Source organism: Mobula birostris, chromosome 11 (assembly GCF_030028105.1).
Source record: "Mobula birostris isolate sMobBir1 chromosome 11, sMobBir1.hap1, whole genome shotgun sequence".
In the NCBI taxonomy this organism is placed as follows: Eukaryota; Metazoa; Chordata; class Chondrichthyes; order Myliobatiformes; family Myliobatidae; genus Mobula; species Mobula birostris.
In genome coordinates this window covers 111771260-111790625 of record NC_092380.1, presented here as the reverse complement: position 1 = coordinate 111790625, position 19366 = coordinate 111771260, and the positions used below count along the sequence as shown (strand labels likewise).

The 19366-nt window shown below is 46.6% G+C and overlaps 1 protein-coding gene across 1 annotated transcript; it reads right to left on the bottom strand.

Moving 5' to 3' along the window:
- Positions 1-380: 380 nt before the first annotated feature.
- On the bottom strand, positions 381-18109 carry olfml1 (olfactomedin-like 1). The gene is made up of 3 exons (XM_072273207.1): positions 17907-18109; positions 11354-11636; positions 381-2844 (listed from the first exon to the last, which is right to left on the bottom strand). The coding sequence occupies exons 1-3, from the start codon at positions 18060-18062 to the stop codon at positions 2039-2041; spliced, it is 1245 nt and encodes a 414-aa protein (XP_072129308.1). The 5' UTR covers positions 18063-18109; the 3' UTR covers positions 381-2038.
- Between the last annotated feature and the right edge of the window lie 1257 nt (positions 18110-19366).

Genomic DNA, 19366 nt, shown 5'->3' with positions numbered 1-19366 from the left:
ATGAAGCCACACTCAGGTTGGAGGAACAACACCTTGTATTCCGTTTGGGTAGCCTCCAACCTGATGGCATGAACATCGACTTCTCTAACTTCCGCTGATGCCCCACCTCCCCCTCGTACCCCATCTGTTACTTATTTTTATACACACATTCTTTCTCTCACTCTCCTTTTTCTCCCTCTGTCCCTCTGAATATACCTCTTTCCCATTCTCTGGGTCCCCCCAACTCCTTGTCTTTCTTCCCGGACCTCCTGCCCCATGATCCTCTCGTATCCCTTTTGCCTATCACCTGTCCAGCTCTTGGCTCCATCCCTCCCCCTCCTGTCTTCTCCTATCATTTTGGATCTCCCCCTCCCCCTCCAACTTTCAAATTCCTTACTCACTCTTCCTTCAGTTAGTCCTGACGAAGGGTCTCGGCCTGAAACGTCGACTGCACCTCTTCCTAGAGATGTTGCTTGGCCTGCTGCGTTCACCAGCAACTTTGATGTGTGTTGCTTGAATTTCCAGCATCTGCAGAATTCCTGTTGTTTGAATTTCAGGACATGCTTCTGTGATAATAAACCTGATTCAGATTCCGTGTAAGATATTCTATCAGGCTCCTGACCTGTGCCTTATAAACGAGGGACGGGTTTGGAAAGCAGTACAGGTATAAAGCTTAAACAGAAAGGATTCTGCAGATACTGGAAATCCAGAGTAACACACACAAAATGCTTGAGGAACTCAGCAGATCATGCGAAGGAAATGAATAAACAGTCGATTTTGCGGGCTATGATCCTCAATCGGATGGAGTATAAAGCTGTCAACTAACGGAGAAGTTGCAGGAACTGCTGGCTGAAGAAGTTATCGATGGGGGTCGATGCTTTTGCTGCTTGTGCAAAGGCGGGAGGGCCTCATGGTTTTGATATTTCTATCTTTCTATGGGGTTTCTTTGTTTCGTGGATGTCTGTAAAAAGGACAAATTTCAGGTTGTATACTGGATATATGCTCTGATATTAAATGTACTTTGAAACTTTGAAATATATACAAAAATGATGTCAGATTTCATTCCTTTTAATTCTGGTCACCCAATTATGAAAAGGACGTGGACACTTTAGAGATGATGCAGAGAAGATTTACCAGGATGTTGCCTGGATTGGAGGGCATGTCTTATGAGAATAGGCTGAGCAAGCTAGGACTTTCCTCTTTAGAGTGAAGGTGGATGAGTGGTGACTTGATGGAGGTGTACAAGGTGACAAGAGGCATAGGTTGAGTGGACAGCCAGAGACCTTTATCCCAGGGAAGAAATCGCTGATATGAAGGGACTTAACTTTATGGTGATTGAAGGAAACTATCATGGGGATTTCAGAAGTAAGTTCATGGGTGCATAGAATGCCCTACCAGGAATGGTGTTAGAGACAGATACATTAGGGGCATTTAAGAAACTCTTAGATAGGAACAGGGATGATAGAAAAAATGGAGAACTATGTGGGAGGGAAGCGTTAGATTGATTGATTGAAGGTTAAAAGGTCAGCACAACATCATGGGCTGAAGAGCCTCTAATATGCTATGAGGTTGTATGTTCAATGACTTAATAGAGATGTACAAGATAGAGTGGATAGCCAAAGACTTTTCCCGGGGAAGAAATAACTAATATGACAGACCAAAATTTTGTTGATAAGGGTCGGATATCTGAGCTAAATCTTTTACACAGAGAGTGATGGATGTGTGGAACGTGCTGCCAGGGGTGATGGTAGAGGTAAATTCATTAGCAACGTTTAAGAAACTCTTAGACAGGCACATAGATGTTAGCAAAAATGTAGGGCTAGGTGGGAGGGAGGAGTTAGATTGATCTTAGAATAGGTTAAAAGGTCAGCACAAAATCTTGGGCCAAAGGGCCTGCCCTGTTCTATATTGTATATAGAATTGTATGTTCTAGCTTGCCACAATGTTGTGGGCCGATAGGTCTGTACTGTTCTATATTCTAGAAGCAGGATAGATATTGTTCAGTAACGTAAACGTAGGCCACTTCATGTAAAGCGCATATTAAAGATTAAGATGGAAGCTACTGGGAGTCGAGCGAGCTCTCGAGCTTTCTCCTCGTGAAGAGCTTGTAGATCGTCTGGTAGCCATCATCCCAGGCATAAAGCTGCTTCTCCCGTGGGTTGTAGTGGATCATGGAGTGCCGACCATATCGCTTGGGGAAGTAGAGGACGGGCAGCTGGGTGCTGGTCACCACATCAGTCACATCGTAGAGGCACTGGATGTGAGAGCGGCTGCCATACTCTGTGTTGTAGACCACGTAGAGGGTGCCGCAGAGCATGAAGGCCGCCTCGGCCCCCTGGCTGGAGCATGGCGTGTCCCAGGAGTGCTCCACCGCCAGGCTGCCGTGGTCGATTTTGGTGACCACGATGGTGCCGCGGCCGCCGCTGTCAGGCTCGGCATGGACAGCCCAGAGGCCTTGCTCATCCACCGCCAGGTCAATGAACGTGTAGGGGGACAGCTGGTAGGCTGGGACCTGCCCAGCCCCCAGAAGCAGCATCCGGTCGCTGACTGTCCTGTTGCGCACATTGTACTTGACAATCTGGTTGAGCGTGCCGTTGGCGTGGAAGTAGAGGTAGCCATCATAGGCGACATGCCCCGTCCCCTGCCAGGCCACCGGCAGGGTCACTGTCTTGGGCGGCTGCGTCCGCGAGCGGTAGGTGAAGGACCTGATGCCGGCAAACTCTGTGAGTGAGTCACCACTGGTCCCGCTGAAGAAATAAATCTTGTGGAAGTCCCGGATTGGGTCCTTTATCCAGGAACCTTGAACCTCTCCCGTTCTCTTCACAATCTTCAGAGACTTGATACCTGTCAGTAGGCTATCACAATCTGCAAACAAAATCAAACGGAAGTAAATCCTCTTAAAGAAGCAAGACTGAAGCTCTGCCATGAATGGTCCCAGGCCAGCTCTGAAGGCAGGGGGTGGGGGGGCAGGTTAAGAACCCCATCCCGTAAAAACTCACCGTTACAGAAAGGCTAACAGAAGCTCCAAAGACCTTATCCTTGGAGGAGGAAGGATCTTCACCTCAAAGACCCAAAGACCAAAAGACATAGGAGCAGAATTAGGCCATTGGGCCTATTGAGTCTGCTCCACCATTCGATCATGAGATCCCCTTCATCCTTCTAAATGTCAGCCACTACAGACCCAGAGCTATCAAGTATTCCTCATATGATAACCCTTTCATTCCTGGAATCACCCTTGTGATCCTCCTCTGAATCCTCTCCAATGCCAGCACATCTTTTTTTAAGATGAGGAGCCCAAAACTGTTCACAATACTCAAGGTGAGGCCTCACCAGTGCCTTATAAAGCCTCAGCATCACATCCCTGCTCTTGTATTCTAGACCTCTTGAAATAAATGCTAACATTGCATTTGCCTTCTCAACCACCGACTCTACCTGCAAGTTAACCTTCGGGGTGTTCTGCACAAGGCCCTTTGCATCTCAGATTTTTGGATGTTCTTCCCATTTAGAAAATAGTCCGCACATTTATTTCTACTACCAAAGTGCATGACCATGCGTTTTCCAACATTTTATTTCATTTGCCAATTTCTTGCCCATTCTCCTAATCTGCTTAAGTTCTTCTGCAGCCAAGTGTATCCTCAACACTTCCAGCCCCTCTTTGTATCAGCTGTAAACTCGACAACAAAGCCATCTGTTCCCTCATCTAAATCATTGATATGCAGCAGAAAAAGAAGCGGTCCCAACACTGACCCCTGCAGAACACCACGAGTCACTGGCAGCCAACCAGAAAAGGATCCTCTCATTCCCACTCACTGCCTCCTTCCAATCAGCCCAATGTTCTAACCATGCCAGTAACTTTCCTGTGATACCATGGGCTCTTAACTTGGTAAGCAGCCTCATGCGTGGCACCTTGTCAAAGGCCTTCTGAAAGTCCAAATATACAATATCCCCTGCACCAGTCCTCAAAGAAGCACAAGGTGATAGGTAAGACCAGGAGGGGGAGGGGTGAAGTAAAGAGCTGGGAAGTTGATGGGTGAAAGAGATGCAGGGCCGGAGAAGGAGGAGTCTAATAGGAGAGGACAGAAGGCCAGCGAAGAAAGAAAAGGAGGGAGGAGCACGTTAGGGAGATGATGGACAGAGAAGGAGATAAGGTGAGAGATGGGAAAGGGGATAGCGGTGGTTATTGAATTACCGGTGTTCGAGGAATTGATGATCATGTTATCAGGTGGGACATATGATTCTCTGCATCTTCTGCCATTTCCAACATGATCCCACCACCAAAAACATCCTTCCTTCCCCCACATTCCGCTCTCCACAGGGATCGCCTCTTATGCGACTCCCTTGTCCATTCGTCCTTCCCCACTTATCCTTGCAAGCGGAATAAGTGCTACACCTGCCCCTACCACTTGGAGGACTGTGCTCTGTTCTGGTCGCCTCACTACAGGAAGGATGTGGAAACCATAGGAAGGGTGCAGAGGGGATTTACAAGGATGTTGCCTGGATTGGGGAGCATGCCTTATGAGAATAGGTTGAGTGAACTCGGCCTTTTCTCCTTGGAGCAACGGAGGATGAGAGGTGACCTGATAGAGGTGTACAAGATGATAAGAGCATTGATTGTGTGGATAGTCGGAGGCTTTTCCCCAGGGCTGAAATGGCTAGCATGAGAGGACATAGTTTTAAGGTGCTTGGAAGTAGGCACAGGGGAGATGTCAGGAGTAAGTTTTTTACGCAGAGAGTGGTGAGAGCGTGAAATGGACTGCTGGCAGCAGTGGTGGAGGCGGAAACGATAGGGTCTTTTAAGAGACTCCTGGATGGATACATGGAGCTTAGAAAAATAGAGGGCTATGGGTAAGCCTAGATAGTTCTAAGCTAAGAACATGATCGGCACAGCTTTGTGGGCCGAACGGCCTGTATTGTCATGTAGGTTTTCTATGTTTCTATGTTTCTAACCCCTCCCTCACTACCATCCAGGGCCCCACACAGTCCTTCCAGGTGAGGCGACCCTTCCCCTGTGAGCCTGTTGGGGTTATATACTGTGTCTGGTGCTCCCAGTGTGGCCTCCTGTATGTCGCTGAGACCCGACGTAGATTGGGAGACTGCTTTGCCGAGCATCTACACTCTGTCTGCCAGAAAAAGTGGGATCACCCAGTAGCCACCCATTTTAATTCCACTTCCACTTCTCCTTTTCATTCCAATATGTCTATCCATATTGTGAGATTGTTGCTCAAGTTCAAGTTTATTGTCATTCCGTATGTCATGCTGATGAGGCCACATTCTGCTTGAGGGAACAACACCTTATGTTCCATCTGGGTAGCCTCCAACATAATGGCATGAACGTTTATTTCTCAAGCTTTCAGTAATGGCACCCCCCTCCTTCAGCAGTCTCCATCCCCTTTTCCCTCTCCCACCTTACCTCCTTCCCTGCCCATCACCTCGCTCTGGCACTCCTCCCACTTCTCTTTCTTCGCTGGCCTTCTGTTCTCTTCTATCAGACTTCCCCTTCTCCAGCCCTGTATCTCTTTCACCAGTTGCATTCCCAGCTCTTTACTTCACCCCACCCCTCCAGTGTCACCCATCACCTTGTGTTTCTTCCTCCCCTTCCCCCCCTTTTAACTCTACTCCTCATCTTTTTATTCCCATCCCACTGAAGGGCCTCAGCCCAAAATGTTGACCCTACTTTTTTCCACAGATGCTGCCTGGCCCGCTGAGCTCCTCCAGCATTTTGTGTGTGTTATTTGTGGTAATATTTTGCCTTATATACTTTGTATGATATATGTTTTGTGGATGCACCGTGGTCTGGAGGTATATTATTTTGATTGCTTGTACATACATACTGTGTGTAGTCAGACAACAATAAACTCGAACTTGAACAACAATCTCACAAATTTCCCATCTCAGTCTTTACTCTACGTACATAGTTACTTCAGACCATAAGAAATAGGAGCAGAAGTTGGCTATTTGGCCCGTCGAGCCTACTACACCTTTGAATACTATCTTGGCCTATCTGGCCGTAGGCTCAGCTCCACCAATGTGCCTTTTCCCCATAACTCTTAATTCCTAATTCCCTGATCTAACTGTTCAGGAGGACAGGACTCGGGAAGGTGTGAGCTGAGGAGATGGTGCACTAATGGAGCCATTTTCCTATCCCAGTATTTTGACATCAGAGGGTATAAAGCCAAATTTGGCTGTTGGTCTCAAGCCAAGGGGACCATGTATTATAAACACAGGAGATTCTGCAGATGCTGGAAACCCAGAGCAATACACATACAAAATACTGGAGGAACTCAGCAGGTTAAGCAGCATCTATGGAGAAGAATAAACTGTCGATATTTCGATCTGAGACCCTTCATCAGGGCTGGAAAAGAAGGGGGAAGATGCCGGAATGATAAAGTTGGGGGAGGGAAAGGAGGCAAGTTGTAAGGTGCTAGATGAAGCCTGGAGAATGGGGGAGGGAGATGAACTGAGAAGCTGGTAGGTGATAGATGGAAACGGTACACAGTTGGAGAGGAAGGAATCTGATAGGAGAGTAAAGTAGACCATGGGAGAAAGGGAATGAGGAGGGGACACAGGGAGAGGTGATAGGTAGGTGAGGAGAAGAGAAGTGATATTGGACAGGGTGCAAAGCCAAGAATGGCAACATACATCAAAGTTGCTGGTGAACTCAGCAGGCCAGGCAGCATCTCTAGGAAGAGGTACAGTCGACGTTTTGGGCCCAGACTCTTCGTCAGGACTAACTAAAAGAAGAGCTAGTAAGAGATTTGAAAGTGGGACGGGAGGGGGAGATCCAAAATGATAAGAGAAGACAGGGGGGGAGGGATGGAGCCAAGAGCTGGACAGGTGATTGGCAAAAGGGATATGAGAGGATCATGGGACAGGAGGCCCAGGGAGAAAGACAAGGGGGGAGGGAACCCAGGGGATGGGCAAGGGGTATAGTGAGAGGGACAGAGGGAAAAAAAGGAGAGAGAGAGAAAGAATGTGTATATATAAATAAATAACGGATGGGGTACGAGGGGAGGTAGGGCATTAGTGGAAGTTAGAGGTCAATGTTCATGCCATCGGGTTGGAGGCTACCCAGACAGAATATAAGGTGTTGTTCCTCTAACCTGAGTGTGGCTTCATCTTTACAGTAGAGGAGGCTGTGGATAGACATATCAGAATGGGAATGGGATGTGGAATTAAAATGTGTGGCCATTGGGAGATCCTGCTTTCTCTGGTGGACAGAGCGTGGGTGTTCAGCAAAACGATCTCCCAGTCTGCGTCGGGTCTCGCCAATAAATAGAAGGCCACATCGGGAGCACCGGATGCAGTATATCATCCCAGCCAACTTACAGGTGAAGTGTCGCCTCACCTGGAAGGACTGTCTGGGGCCCTGAATGGTGGTAGGGGAGGAAGTGTAAAGGCATGTGCAGACACATGTATAAATGACACATGTATACACACATTCTTTCTCTCTCTCTCCTTTTTCTTCCTTTGTCCCTCTGACTGACTGTACCCTTTGCCCATCCTCTGGGTTTTCCTCCCCTCCCCTTTTTCCTTCTCCCTGGGCCTCCCATCCCATGATCCTCTCATATCCCTTTTGCCAATCACCTGTCCAGCTCTTGGCTCCATCCCTCCCCCTCCTGTCTTCTCCTATCATTTTGGATCTCCCCCTCCCCTCCCACTTTCAAATCTCTTACTAGCTCTTCCTTCAGTTAGTCCTGATGAAGGGTCTCGGCCCGAAATGACGACTGTACCTCTTCCTAGGGATGCTGCCTGGCCTGCTGCGTTCACCAGCAACTTTGACGTGTGTTGCTTGAATTTCCAGCATCTGCAGAATTCCTCGTGTTTAACCCAAGACTGGCTGTGGGTTTCATGCTAACTGGACCACATATTGCTGTTGCCCTGCTAATCTTGATCCAGTTCAAGTGGAAAAACTTAAAACCTTGGAGAAAAAAGTACGTAAGAAATTTAAAAATCATTCTGAGTTGTGGTTGCATCTTAAAGTGACATTGTTCAGTCAATGGATCTTTTGCAAAGTTCTCAGTTCAGCCCAAATGGCCCTCTGCATCTGTATCCCAGTGTCCTTTCTGAAGAGGTGGGACATTGACACAGGTAAGAGAGCCTCTGCCTTACGGTTTCAGTGACCCCGAGTTTGATCACAACCCTGGGTAGTGTTCCTGTGGAGTTTGCATGCTCACTCTGTGACCCCTGTGGGTTTCCCTTGGGTGCTCTGTTTTCCTTCCACATCCCATCGATGTGCAGGCAGGTACGGTAAGTAGTCCTCCTCAACATTGGTTAGACCCAGCGAAAATCAAGGCATCGCTTTGTCGAGCACCTTCACTCCACCCGCAACAACCAGGATTTCCTGGTGGCCTAGCATTTTAATTCCTTTCCCCACCCCGATTCTAAAGTGCTGGTCTGTGGTCTCCTCTTCTGCCTCAATGAGGTAACTCTCAGGTTGGAGGAGCAGCACCTCATATTCTGTCAGGTAGCCTCCAAACTGATGGCATGAGCATCGATTTCTCTAACATCTGGTAATTTATCCCCTCCCCTTTCCCTCTTCTATTCCTCACTCTGTCTCCCCTCTTACCTCTTCTCCTCACCTGCCTATCACCTCCTCCTTTCCTTTTTCCCATGGTCCACTCTTCTCCTCTTTCAGATTCCTTCTCCTTCATCTCTTAATATTTTCTACCTATCACCATGCTGCTTCTCGTTTCATCCCCCGCCCCCACATCCACCTATCACCTTCTACCTTGTACTTCTTCCCCTCTACTTATTCTGGCCTCTTTCCCCTTCCTTTCCAGTCCTGATGAAGGGTTGACTGTTTATTCACTTCTGTAGATGCTGTATGACTTCAGCTCCTCCAACACTTTGTGTGTGTGACTCTGGATTTCTAGGGATCTAAAACACTTGTGTTTACCCTTTTTACTCATCTAAGTGAATGCTGTTTGACTGCATTAGGACTGTTTACTGAAACATCGAAATTTGTACAGATCCCATTCATTTTATTTTTAATTACAATGGTGCCATTTCTTAATTAACACTTCTATAAAGTGCTTAATTGGCTGTGAAGTGTTTCGGGACATCCGTGGGTATAAAAGTGGGTGTAATTGACTGTGACACACATCAAAGTTGCTGGTGAACGCAGCAGGCCAGGCAGCATCTCTAGGAAGAGGTGCAGTCGACGTTTCAGGCCGAGACCCTTCGTCAGGACAGCCACTTTGATGTGTGTTGCTTGAATTTCCAGCATCTGCAGAATTCCTGTTGTTTGCGTAATTGACTGTGAAGTGTTTTGGGACATCTGTGTGTATAGAAGTGGGTATAATTGGCTGTGAACAACAGGAATTCTGCAGATGCTGGAAATTCAAGCAACACACATCAAAGTTGCTGGTGAACGCAGCAGGCCAGGCAGCATCTCTAGGAAGAGGTGCAGTCGGCTGAAGTGTTTTGGGACATCTGTGGGTATAATTGGCTGTGAAGTGTTTTGGGACATCTGTGGGTACAAAAGCCATTGAACAAAGGCAAGCTGTCCCTTGGTGATTAGTGCCAGTTCTCCTCTAACCATGACAGCTTTATTTTATAGACAAACACTGCCCTTCTGTCCCGATGACCATGCGCCGCTCAGTTACACCCATGTCGACCAATTAACCTACAAACACGACTGTCTTTGGTATGTGGGAGGAAACTGGAGCTCCCCGTGAACCACGTGGACACAGGGAGAATGTACAAACTCCTTATAAACAGCAGCGGAATTGAACCTGAACTAACCTTTAAGCTACTATGCTGCTAAAAATGAAGCTTGCATACAACAGACCCTTAAACCAGAGGGAGGCAAGGTGGGGAGAAGCCAGGATAAGGTGGGGGAGGTGTACGAGTGACGAGTCACAGGTAGGTGACGGTGATACCAGGTGAAGGGTGGGGGAGGGGGGAAGAAGAGAGAATCTGGGAGGTGACAGGTGGAGCAACACACTCAAAATGCTGGAGGAACACAGCAGGCCAGGCAGCGTCAACGGAGAAGAGTAAACAGTCAACGTTTTGAGTTGAGACCCTTCATTGTGATAAGAAAATGATAAGAATTTAAAGCAAGAAGGTGGGGGGAGGGGAGGAAGACCTACAAGGCGGTAGGTGATAGGCGAATCCAGGAGAGCAGGAGAGGAGAAGTAAAGAGCTGGGAAGTTGGTAGGTGAAAGAGGTAAAGGGTTGAAGAAGGGGGAGCCTGATAGGGGAGGGTGGAAGACCAAGAAAGAAAGTGAAAGGGTAGGACCACCAGAGGGAGGTGATGTGCAGGTAAAGAGATAAAGTGAGAGAGGGAATAGGAACAGAGAATGAAGGGGGAGGGCATTTACCAGAAGTTTGATAAATTGATGTTCATGCCTTCAGCTGGAGGCTACCGGACTGAATATAAGGTACTGCTCCTCCTACCTGGGTGTGGCTTCACTGCGGGGCCATGGACTGACATGGTGAAGAGGTGGAAGAGGTGAAGGCTGTAGGGGAAGGAATGTTTGGCACCACAGTAGAACAGTGGTTAGCACGACACTTTTACAGCTCAGCCGTCAGAGATTGGATTTCCACTGTAAGGAGATTCTATGGATTCTGTGGAATGTGCGTGTTTCCTCCAAGTGCTCTGGTTAACTCCCACAGACAAACGCGTACCAGTTGGTAGGTCAATTGGTCATCGGAAATTGTCCTGTGATTAGGCTAGGGTTAAATTAGGGGTTGCTGGCGGCGTGACTCAAAGGGCCGTAAGGGCCTGTTCTGCGCTGTATCTCTAAATAAACAAAGGAAGGAAGGAATATGATGGAGGAGAGTGGACTTGGGGAGAAAGAGAAGGAAGAGAGGTATGAGAGGGACATGAATGATTCAGAATCAGTATCAGGTTTAATGTCACTGGCAAATATCGTGACATTTGTTGTTTTGTGGCGGCAGTACATTGTGATACATAATAATAAAAAGGTATACATTACAATAAAGTCAGAACGGGGAATGGATATATAGAGAAGTGGAGGGGGAGAAGTTACTGGAATTTAGAGAAATCTATGTTCATGCTGTCTGGTTGGTTTCCCACATGGAAGATAAGGTGCTGCTCCTCCAACATGAGTGTGGCCCTCATCGTGGCAGTAGGAGAGGCTGTTGGACTGAGAGTGGGAAGTCGAAGAGTTGTATTTATTTATCGAGAGGCAGTGCGGAATAGGCCTTTCTTTGGAGTTTGGGAGGAAACCAGAGCACCCAGAGGAAACTCACATGGTCATGGGGAGAATGTACAACTCCTTACAGGCAGTGGTGGGAATTGAACTTGGGTCACCTGTACTGTAAATCATTGGGATAACCACCACACTACCGTGCTACTCAGTTTCGTGAAGGGAAAATAATTGCAGCAAAGTAGGTGCCCAACTCTCACCTGCGGACATACGGAACTTGGTCTTTCTCTTCTGCTCTTGTTGGATTTCCTTTTCGGCCAGCTTCTCATCAACCTCCAAGCATGGTTGTGTAGGCTGTTGAGACTCCAGGTAGTCAATATCCTTCTCAATCCTCTCTATTCTGGATCCCAAGTCCATTACCTCATTCTTAAACTCAGATTTGTAAACATTCAGCCTGTCCAAGCGCAGCATAATTTCTTTCCGGAAGTCTCTGAACTCACTGACGTACTTGTTCATGTCTTGGTTGCATTTTTCCATCCTGTCCTGTGGATTCAGAATCAGAATGAGAATCATGTTATATCAATGGCATATACTGTGAAATTTGTTGTTATGTGGCAGCAGTACATTGTAGTGTGGTGGGCACGTGGCCAAGTGGTTAAAGCATCGAACTCATGACCTGAAGGTCGTGAGTTCGAGCCCCAGCTGAGGAAATGTGTTGTGTCCTTGAGCAAGGCACTTAATCACACATAGCTCTGTGACGACACTGGTGCCAAGCTGCATGGGTCCTAATGCCCTTCCCTTGGACAACATCAATGTCGTGGAGAGGGGAGACTTGCAGCATGGGCAACTGCTGGTCTTCCATACAACCTTGCCCAGGCCTGCGCCCTGGAGAGTGAAGACTTTCCAGGCGCAGATCCATGGTCTCGCAAGACTAACGGATGCCTTTTACATTGTATTACATAATAAAAACTATAAATTATAATTAAATATAATTGAATAGTGCAAAAAGAACAAAAAAGGAAAGAAAATGAAACAGAAAAAGAAGAAGACTGATCATACTAAAAAAGTGATCATATTACTGGGAGGCAATCACAAACAAGAGAAAATCTGCAGATGCTGGAAATCCCAGTAACACACACAAAATGCTGGAAAAACTCATCAGGCCAAGCAGCGTCTATGGAAAAGAATACAGCTGATGTTTCCACAGCTGCTGCCTGGCCTACTGACTTCCTCCAGCTTTTTGTGTGTATTATTGGAAGGGTTAGTTGGTAGTCTCAGCTGTTTATGTTAACGTGAGTTCAGATCCCACAGTAGCAGCTTGGGAATTCAGTGCTGAACATTTAAAAACACAAGAGATTCTGCAAATGCTGGAAATCCAGAGCAACACCCACAAGATACCGGAGGTCGGGCAGCAACAGTGGAGAGGACTAAACAGTTGATGTTTCAGGCCGAGACCCTTTATCAGGATTGGAGATGAAAGGGGGCAGAAGCCAGAATAAGAAGGTGGAGGGGGGTGAGGGGAAGGAGTATAAGATGGGAGGTGATAGGTGAGACCAGGTGAAGGGAGAAGATGGACGGGTGGGGGTGGAGGAATGGAGTCAGAGCATGGAGAGATAAATGGTAAAGGTAAAGAGCTGAAGAAGAAAGAGTCTGATAGGAAAGAAGAGTGGATCATGGAAGAAGGGACTGGAGGAGGAGCTTAACTTTTCGACCACATTTTGACTCAGACTCGCTATCACAGCCATATATCCTTTCTTGGAACGTGTCTCCGCCGCCAACTTACTCCAGTTGGCTTTAGGATTCGTTTCCGAGCCCCTCAATTTGGACCTTCTGAGGATCCCAGGTACTCACATTTTATTGACTCTGCCTCTCGCCGCTTCTCCCGTCAAGCTCTGAAGGCGACTCTCTCCGCCATGAGGAGGTACTTGGTGTCCCTATCCCAGACCCTTCCACACCTTCGGGTCACTTTCTTCGCCGTCTGCCCTTTTGCCAATCACCTGTCCAGCCCTTGGCTCCATCCCTCCCCCTCCTGTCTTCTCCTATCATTTTGGATCTCCCTCTCCCCCTCCCACTTTCAAATCTCTTACTAGCTCTTCCTTCAGTTGGTCCTGGCGAAGGGTCTCGGCCCGAAACGTCGACTGTACCTCTTCCTAGAGATGCTGCCTGGCCTGCTGTGTTCACCAGCAACTTTTAGGTATGTTGCTTTCGTGTAAGAGAGAGTTTGCTGCTTTAAGGAAATCTGGAATTGAAATGAATTTAAATCTGAAATGTTCTATTCTCGGTAATGGTAAGCATAAAAGTGCTGTATATTAATAAAGCCCTATCTGGTTCACTTATGCCCTTCAGGGATAGGAATTACGGAGAGACAGTAAACATTCTCAGAAATTCCTGCAGATGTACTGTGGAGAGCACTCTAATTGGCTGCATCACCGTCTGGTATGTAAAGTTGTAAACTCAGCCAGCTCCTCACGGGCACTAACCTCCCCAGTATCCAGGACACCTTCAAAAGGCGATGCCTCAGAAAGGTGACAAACATCATTATGGACCCCCATCTCTCAGGCCATGCCCTCATCTCATTGCAACCATTAGCAGGAGGTACAGGAGCCTGAAGACACATACTCAACGATTCAGGAACAGCTTCTTCCCCTCTGCCATCTGATTTCTGAATGGACACTGAACTCATGAACACTAGCTCAGTATTTTATCCATCTCTTTTTGCACTTATTTAATTTAATGTGTATATATATTTCTTATTGTAATTTATAGTTTTTTCATTATTATGTATTGCAATGCTGCATAACAACAAATTTCTGACATATGCCGGTGATACTAAGCATGATTCTGATTCTGCCAGGATTATTTCTCTCCATAGATGCTGCCTGACCTGCTGAGTACACCAACATTTTCTGCTTGTTACTCTTTCTTAGTTCGATGCCTGCACAGGGCAACTACTAAATGTTAAGAAATGTATGGTTCGTTTGTTCATTTGTTCATTGCTGCCACGTTACATGACGTGGACGATCATGGTTTTTCCATGGCCATGATTGTGCTTGGCAAATTTTTCTACAGAAGTGGTTTGCTATTGCCTCCTGGGCAGTGTCTTTGGAAGACGGGTGTCCCCAGCCATTACCAATACTCTTCAGAGATTGTCTGCCTGGTGTCAGTGGTCGCATAACCAGGTCTAGTGATTTGCACCAGCTACTCGTACAACCATCCACTGCCTGCCCCCATGGCTTCACGTGACCCTGGTTGGGGGGGGGCTAAGCAGGTGCTACACCTTGCCCAAGGGTAACCTGCAGGCTAGCGGATGGAAGGAGTGCCTTACACCTCTTTTGGTAGAGAGATATCTCCACCTTAAAATTATATCTACGCCTCTTATCATCTTATACAGCTCTGGCAAGTTGATTCTCATCCTCGTTTACTCTGAAGAGAAAAGCAATAGCTCACTCGACCTTTCCTCATAAGACATGCCCTCTAGTCCAGAGAGTGTGTATGGAAATATCTGTCCAGATGGCATGCAAGCAAATGCTTTGCATTGCACCTTATTTACTTGATAATAAGGAGCCAATTACCAAATACACTTTCTGAGAAGGATCAGTACAAACTTTCTAAGCTGAATCATCTTAATATCATTCAGTGATTCATTTCTTGGGGTGGCATGGTGGTGATACATCTCTACCAATCTCTGACGATACCATAAGGTCATAAGATATAGGAACAAAATGAGGCCATTTGGTCCATTGAACCTGCTCCACTATTTCATCATGGCTGATCCATTTCCCTCTCAGCCCCAATCTCCTGCCTTCTTCCTGTATCCTTTCATGACATGACTAATCAAAAATCGATCAACCTCTGCTTTAAGTATATGTAAACACTTAACCACCACAGCTGCTGAAGAACTTCCTCCTCATCTCCATTCTGAAAGGACGCCCCTCTATTGTGAGGCTGTGTCCTCTGAGTTTGGACTCTCCTACGACATGAATCATCCTCTCCACATCTGCAGTATTGAGGCCTTTCAACATTTGATAGGTTTCAATTAGGTCACACCGCATTCTTCTGAATTCCAGTAAGTACAGGACTACAACCATCAACACTCTTCATATAACAAGCAATTCAATCCTGGAATCATTTTCATGAACCTCCTTTGAACCCTCTCCAGTGTCAGCACATCCGTTCTAAGAGAAGGGGCCCAAAACTGCTCACAATATTCTAAATGAGGCCTCACCAGTGCTTTATAAATCCTCAACATGACATCCTTGCTTTTATATTCTAGTCCACTTGAAACGAATGCTAATATCACATTTGCCTTTCTCACCACAGACTCAACCTACAAATTAACCCTTAGGGAATGCAGCACAGGGAATTCCAAGTCCCTTTGTGCCTCAGATGTTTGAGATTTCTCTCCATTAAAAAGTAGTCTACCTTTTTATTTCTTTTACGTAAGTAGAAGAAATACAGTAAGTATTGATCAAAGAATTTATGAAATCAATATTAACAAAGAGTATTGATAATGGCTGGGGTCACCTGTCATGTTAAGATCAGAAGCCGATGGCAAATCACTTCTGTAAAAAAATTGCTAAGAACAATCATGACCATGATCGCCCACGTCATACAACAGGGCACATAATGATGTCACGCAACATGGCACCTGTTGCCTGGACAAAATGGGATCTGCCTAAGCGCAAGATCTCATGGGCAGAGTTATGGAGACTGGTGCCCTTCCGTATTTCCTTCCTCTTGCGATCCGTGTATGACACTCTTCCTTCACCATTACATCTGTACACATGGGGGATGAGAGAGGACCCGAACTGTAAGCTCTGTGGTCAAAAGGGGTCACTGGCTCATATGCTATCCGGGTGTAAAACAGCTCTAACTCAAAGACAGTATAGGTGGCGCCATGATAAGATGCTTCTGGCTCTTGCTGACACACGAGAGCGGGAGAGATGCAAGAAGAGGACGGCTGGCACAGATTTGAGGAAGGCCATCACCTTCATCAAAGAGGGAGCCAGGCCTTTCGTAACCAAACAACCAAAGCCCAGTCTGCTGCTAACGGCCAGGTCCTGGGAGATGAGGGTCGATGTGGGAAGGAGGTTGCAGTTCCCGGATGTGGTGCACACAACCCTACGCCCGGACATTGTACTGTGGTCATCCGAAGACAAGAAGATAATTCTGGTTGAGCTGACTGTGCCGTGGGAGGAGGGATGGGAAGAGGCCCACGAGAGAAAGGCCTTGAAGTATCAGCCCTTAGTGCAGAAGTGTAAAGACAAGGGAAGCCAGGCATGGTTGTTCCCCTTGGAGATCGGCTGCAGAGGTTTCCCAGCCAAATCAGCATGGCGGTTGTTGTCAGATCTGGGCCTGGGCGAAAGGAGGGAAAAACAAGCAGCTCGTAGGATGGGGGAAGAGGCAGAATGAGCCTCTTGTTAGATTTGGAGTAGGCGAGAGGAGGGAAGCTGGAAGCCAGGAGCAGATGGGCAGTGATGTGGCCACCACTGCCGGCCCACCAACTGGAGAGTGTCGTGGTTAAGGGTCGAAACACTCTGTGAAGGTTGGGAACCACCTGATGGCATCTGCTCCTGACTGAAGGCTACAGTTACCTTATAAGGTATCTGGAGAATGTACCCTAAGGTGTATGTAACAAGCACATAATGATGTCATATGACATGACACATAATGATGTCACACAACGTGACTCATAGTGATGTCATATGACACGGCACATAATGATGATAATAATTTTAAGATGACTGAAGGAAAGTAAAGGGAATGATGCCAGAGGTAGGTTTTTTACACAGAGAGTGGTAGCTGCCTGCAATGCATTGTCAGGGGTGGTTGGCGAAGGCAGGTACATTAGAGACATTAAAGGGACTTTTAAATGGGCACATGGATGAATGAAAAGTAGGTGGCTATGTTGGAGGGAAGGGTTAGATTGATCTTAGAATAGGTTTTAAGGTTGGCACAACATCGTGAGCAAAAGGCCTATATTGTGCTGTACCGTTCTACGTTCTATGCTTTGTAAATCTGTTTCAGTAGCGTTGGGGGCGCCACAGTAGCAAAGCATGGCATAGTGATTTGTATGAAGTTATTACAGCGCGTGGTGTCAGAGCTCAGAGTTCTGGGTTCACTTCTGGCGTCCTCTGTAAGCAAGTTTTGCCGTTCCTTCCCAATACTCTGGTTTCTACCCACAGTCTGAAGACGTACTGCTTAGTAGGTTAATTGGTCTTTGTAGTAAATTGTCCTGTGATTAGGCTAGGGTTAACTAGGTGGGTTGTAGGGCCGGAAGGGCCTGTTCCGTTGCTGTATCTCTAAATAAATAAATAGGGCCGTAAGTTCTAGATTGCAATGACTGTATGTAAAACACTTTTCCATCTCCCTCTAGTTTATCAGCCAATCCTTGTAGTTCTATTCCCTCAGTTTAGTAATCTTTCTTTACTTGCTTGTTGAAGACCCCTTTAATAAACCCCTGAGCAACACACGCGGCAGGTCATCCATGGAGAGGAATAACCAGTCGAAGCTATGAGCAGAAACCGCTCATCAGATCTCAGCCCAAAGCATCGACTGTTTGATCCTGTCAGTGCCCGCTGCCTGACCAGCTGAGTTCCTCCAGCATTTTGTGTGTGCTTCTCTAGATTTCCAGCATCTGCATAGAATGACAAATGCTACCACAGTCATGAAATGTCGTAGCTAAGCAGTAGAGTGTCACAAAGACCGGTAAAGGGAGCAATGTGCAATGTTGGCAATCAGAGGTTTGAGTTTCTTTTCTTGACGTCTGTTCCAAGACACGGGAGAGAACTGGACTCCGACCATTTCACTTACCTCAAGTATCATGATGCGTCTCTCAATGTACTGCATCAGCATGGCATCATGTGGCATTTGTTGGGCTCGTCCAAGCACTTGAGTTAGAAGCAAAAATGTCAATAGCCTTGGAGATAGCATTCCCAGGAGTCTTCTTCCACAGACATCAGAGAACATAATGAAACTCTAATTCCCGTTGTTTGTTTGGATTGAAGAATCTTAGATTTTGCTTTTGACTTAAGCAGGCACCAAGTTACAGTCCTTTGAATTTTATGCAGAGAATGTTGAAAAAAGTAGATGGATTTACAGTGTTCAATTCCCAAATGCTGGAAGGGCAGGGCTTGATGACTTAAGCAGATGGACCTCCCCACCTCTGAGTAAAGGGTGCATTTGTTCAACAAGTCTGGATTTTTTTCTTCATGTCTTAATTATTTCCATGTGCTTGTGACTGACTCATGCATTCTCCAAACTTGCCAGATAAAACAGCAAAAGCCACAAGAAAGGAATAAGGAATAATTGCACCCCAGGACCCAGACAAAACCAACAACTTGGCTCTACAACCAGGAAACTAATAGTTAAAGTGGCCCAAATGAAACAACAGTATATGTTAAGCCATAAATGTCTAGTAATTGCATTGAAAATCTCTCCTCTTTAAGTCTGTGTCAAATTTTCTGCAAATATAATAGTGGTAGTCCACTTATCATGGTGGTCTATTTTTCATGGTGGTGGTGTGTGTGTGTGAGAGAGAGAGAGAGAGAGTGAGTGTGAGTGAGTGTGTGGGTGTGAGTGAGTGAGTATGTGTGAGTATGGGAGAGAGTGAGTGCGAGTGAGTGTGTGTGAGTGAGTGTATGTGTGTGTGAGTGAGTGTGAGTGTGTGTGAGTGTGAGTGTGTGTGAGTGTGTGTGTGACTGAGTGAGTGTGTGTGTGTGAGTGTGTGAGTGTGAGTATGTGTGTGTGAGTGTGAGTGTGTGTGAGTGAGTGTGTGTGAGAGAGAGTGAGTGAGCGTGTGACTGAGTGAGTGTGTGTGCATGTGTGAGTGTGAGAATGAGTGTGTGTGTGAGTGAGTGTGTTTGTGTGAGTGTGAGTGTGAGTGTGAGTGTGTGAGTGTGTGTGTGAGTGAGTGTGTATGTGTGTGTGTGTGTGTGTGTGTGTGTGTTGTGAGGTGAGCAGATCATAATGCTTAAGGCCTGTAAAGGAGATGGGGAGAGGTTATGAGAAGCTTCTCCGTCTCCTGGGAGAATCACAGTTGGGTTTATTGTCACTGACGTATGTTGTAAAATCTGTTGCCTTGTGGCTTGTGGCAGCGGTATAGTGCAAGCATAACAAATTACTGTTGTTTGTTTGTTATGTGCCATATCATATGACGCGGCAATCATGGACTATTGACCACAATTGTTCTTGGCAATTTTTTCTACAGAAGTGGTTTGCCATTGCCTTCTTCTGGGCCGTGTATTTACAAGATGGGTGACCCCCGCCATTAT

Coding starts and splice junctions, on each gene's coding strand:
- olfml1 (XM_072273207.1), bottom strand. CDS start 18,062: ATGTTCTCTGATGTCTGTGGAAGAAGACTCCTGGGAATGCTATCTCCA. Junction 11,637..17,906: donor GACGCATCATGATACTTGAG/GTAAGTGAAATG, acceptor CTGAATCCACAG/GACAGGATGGAAAAATGCAA. Junction 2,845..11,353: donor CAAGTTCCGTATGTCCGCAG/GTGAGAGTTGGG, acceptor TTTTGTTTGCAG/ATTGTGATAGCCTACTGACA.